Here is an 893-nt window from a genome sequence, read left to right as displayed (position 1 = left end):
AAAAAAAAAAGGAAAAAAAGAACAGAAAAAGAACCCAGGGAGAAATGGGATTCCCTAGAGAGTGTTTCATTCACTTTTAACATAGAAATCTAAGATAAATGAGATGCACTATGCTCTGGAAATGCGTGTCTTTTTCAGTTGACTGTACAGGTAGTTTAGATAAACAGTCTGGATATACTTTTAATTGAGAAGAAGTCAGAGGTCGTAGGGAGGTATCAATTAAAATTTATTCATAGTCTTAGAAAGGAATTTATTGAGGAGTGAAATTAATCTATTATAGAGCAAAAACTACCTGTAGTGGCATGATGTGTAGATACCAACACTAAGATGAAGATGACTGCTGTCAACTGGACCGAGAGCCCCATACCTGTGTGGTAGAAAAAATCTGTTTGAATGCAGAATATATTATGCATGGGTCTTCACAGTCAGCTTAGATCACTCCCAAATTCACTCCAAGATCTTGTTTCCTGCTCACTACTGACATGCTCAGCTGCACTTTAGATGAAATTGAGAAGTGATACAGGGGCCAGAGTAGTCCTATGACTGCTCCTGTGGGCTGTACTGCAATGCTCCAACACTAATGGTAAAACTCCAACACTAATCCTTTAAGCCATGCTGCAGAGTGTGATACTAGTCAGATTTGCATAAAGTGAGCAATTCCTGAGCGACACAGGCATGTGTCTCATTAGCTGTACCAAAATAGGACTTGGGATGGATCCCCGGAGTGAATCACAAAGACACTATGGATTCAAAAACCCCAAACATAGATTCTGCTGTATGTAGAAAGGTGAAACAGATGTAACATAGACATGGAAAAAACTTGTAGTATATTTTTGTGCATATATGGAGGCTTATCTCAGATAAAAAATGTAGCCTCAAATTGTGTTTTCTGC

At 38.5% G+C, this 893-nt stretch overlaps 1 protein-coding gene across 1 annotated transcript in view; it reads right to left on the bottom strand.

Annotated features, from left to right (window-relative positions):
- The window catches only part of LOC146590973 (butyrophilin subfamily 3 member A3-like), an 8,928-nt gene extending 8,563 nt beyond the window's left edge, over window positions 1-365 (bottom strand). The window contains exon 1 of the mRNA XM_085313694.1: window positions 293-365. Within this exon, the coding sequence (XP_085169820.1) occupies window positions 293-365 (73 nt within the window). The remainder of the gene's footprint in view (window positions 1-292) is intronic.
- Window positions 366-893: the final 528 nt, after the last annotated feature.

This window comes from Rhea americana, unplaced genomic scaffold (genome assembly GCF_003343005.1).
Source record: "Rhea americana isolate MKP2758 unplaced genomic scaffold, rheAme1 scaffold_393, whole genome shotgun sequence".
Lineage (NCBI taxonomy): Eukaryota > Metazoa > Chordata > Aves > Rheiformes > Rheidae > Rhea > Rhea americana.
This window is presented reverse-complemented; position numbering and strand designations above follow the sequence as displayed.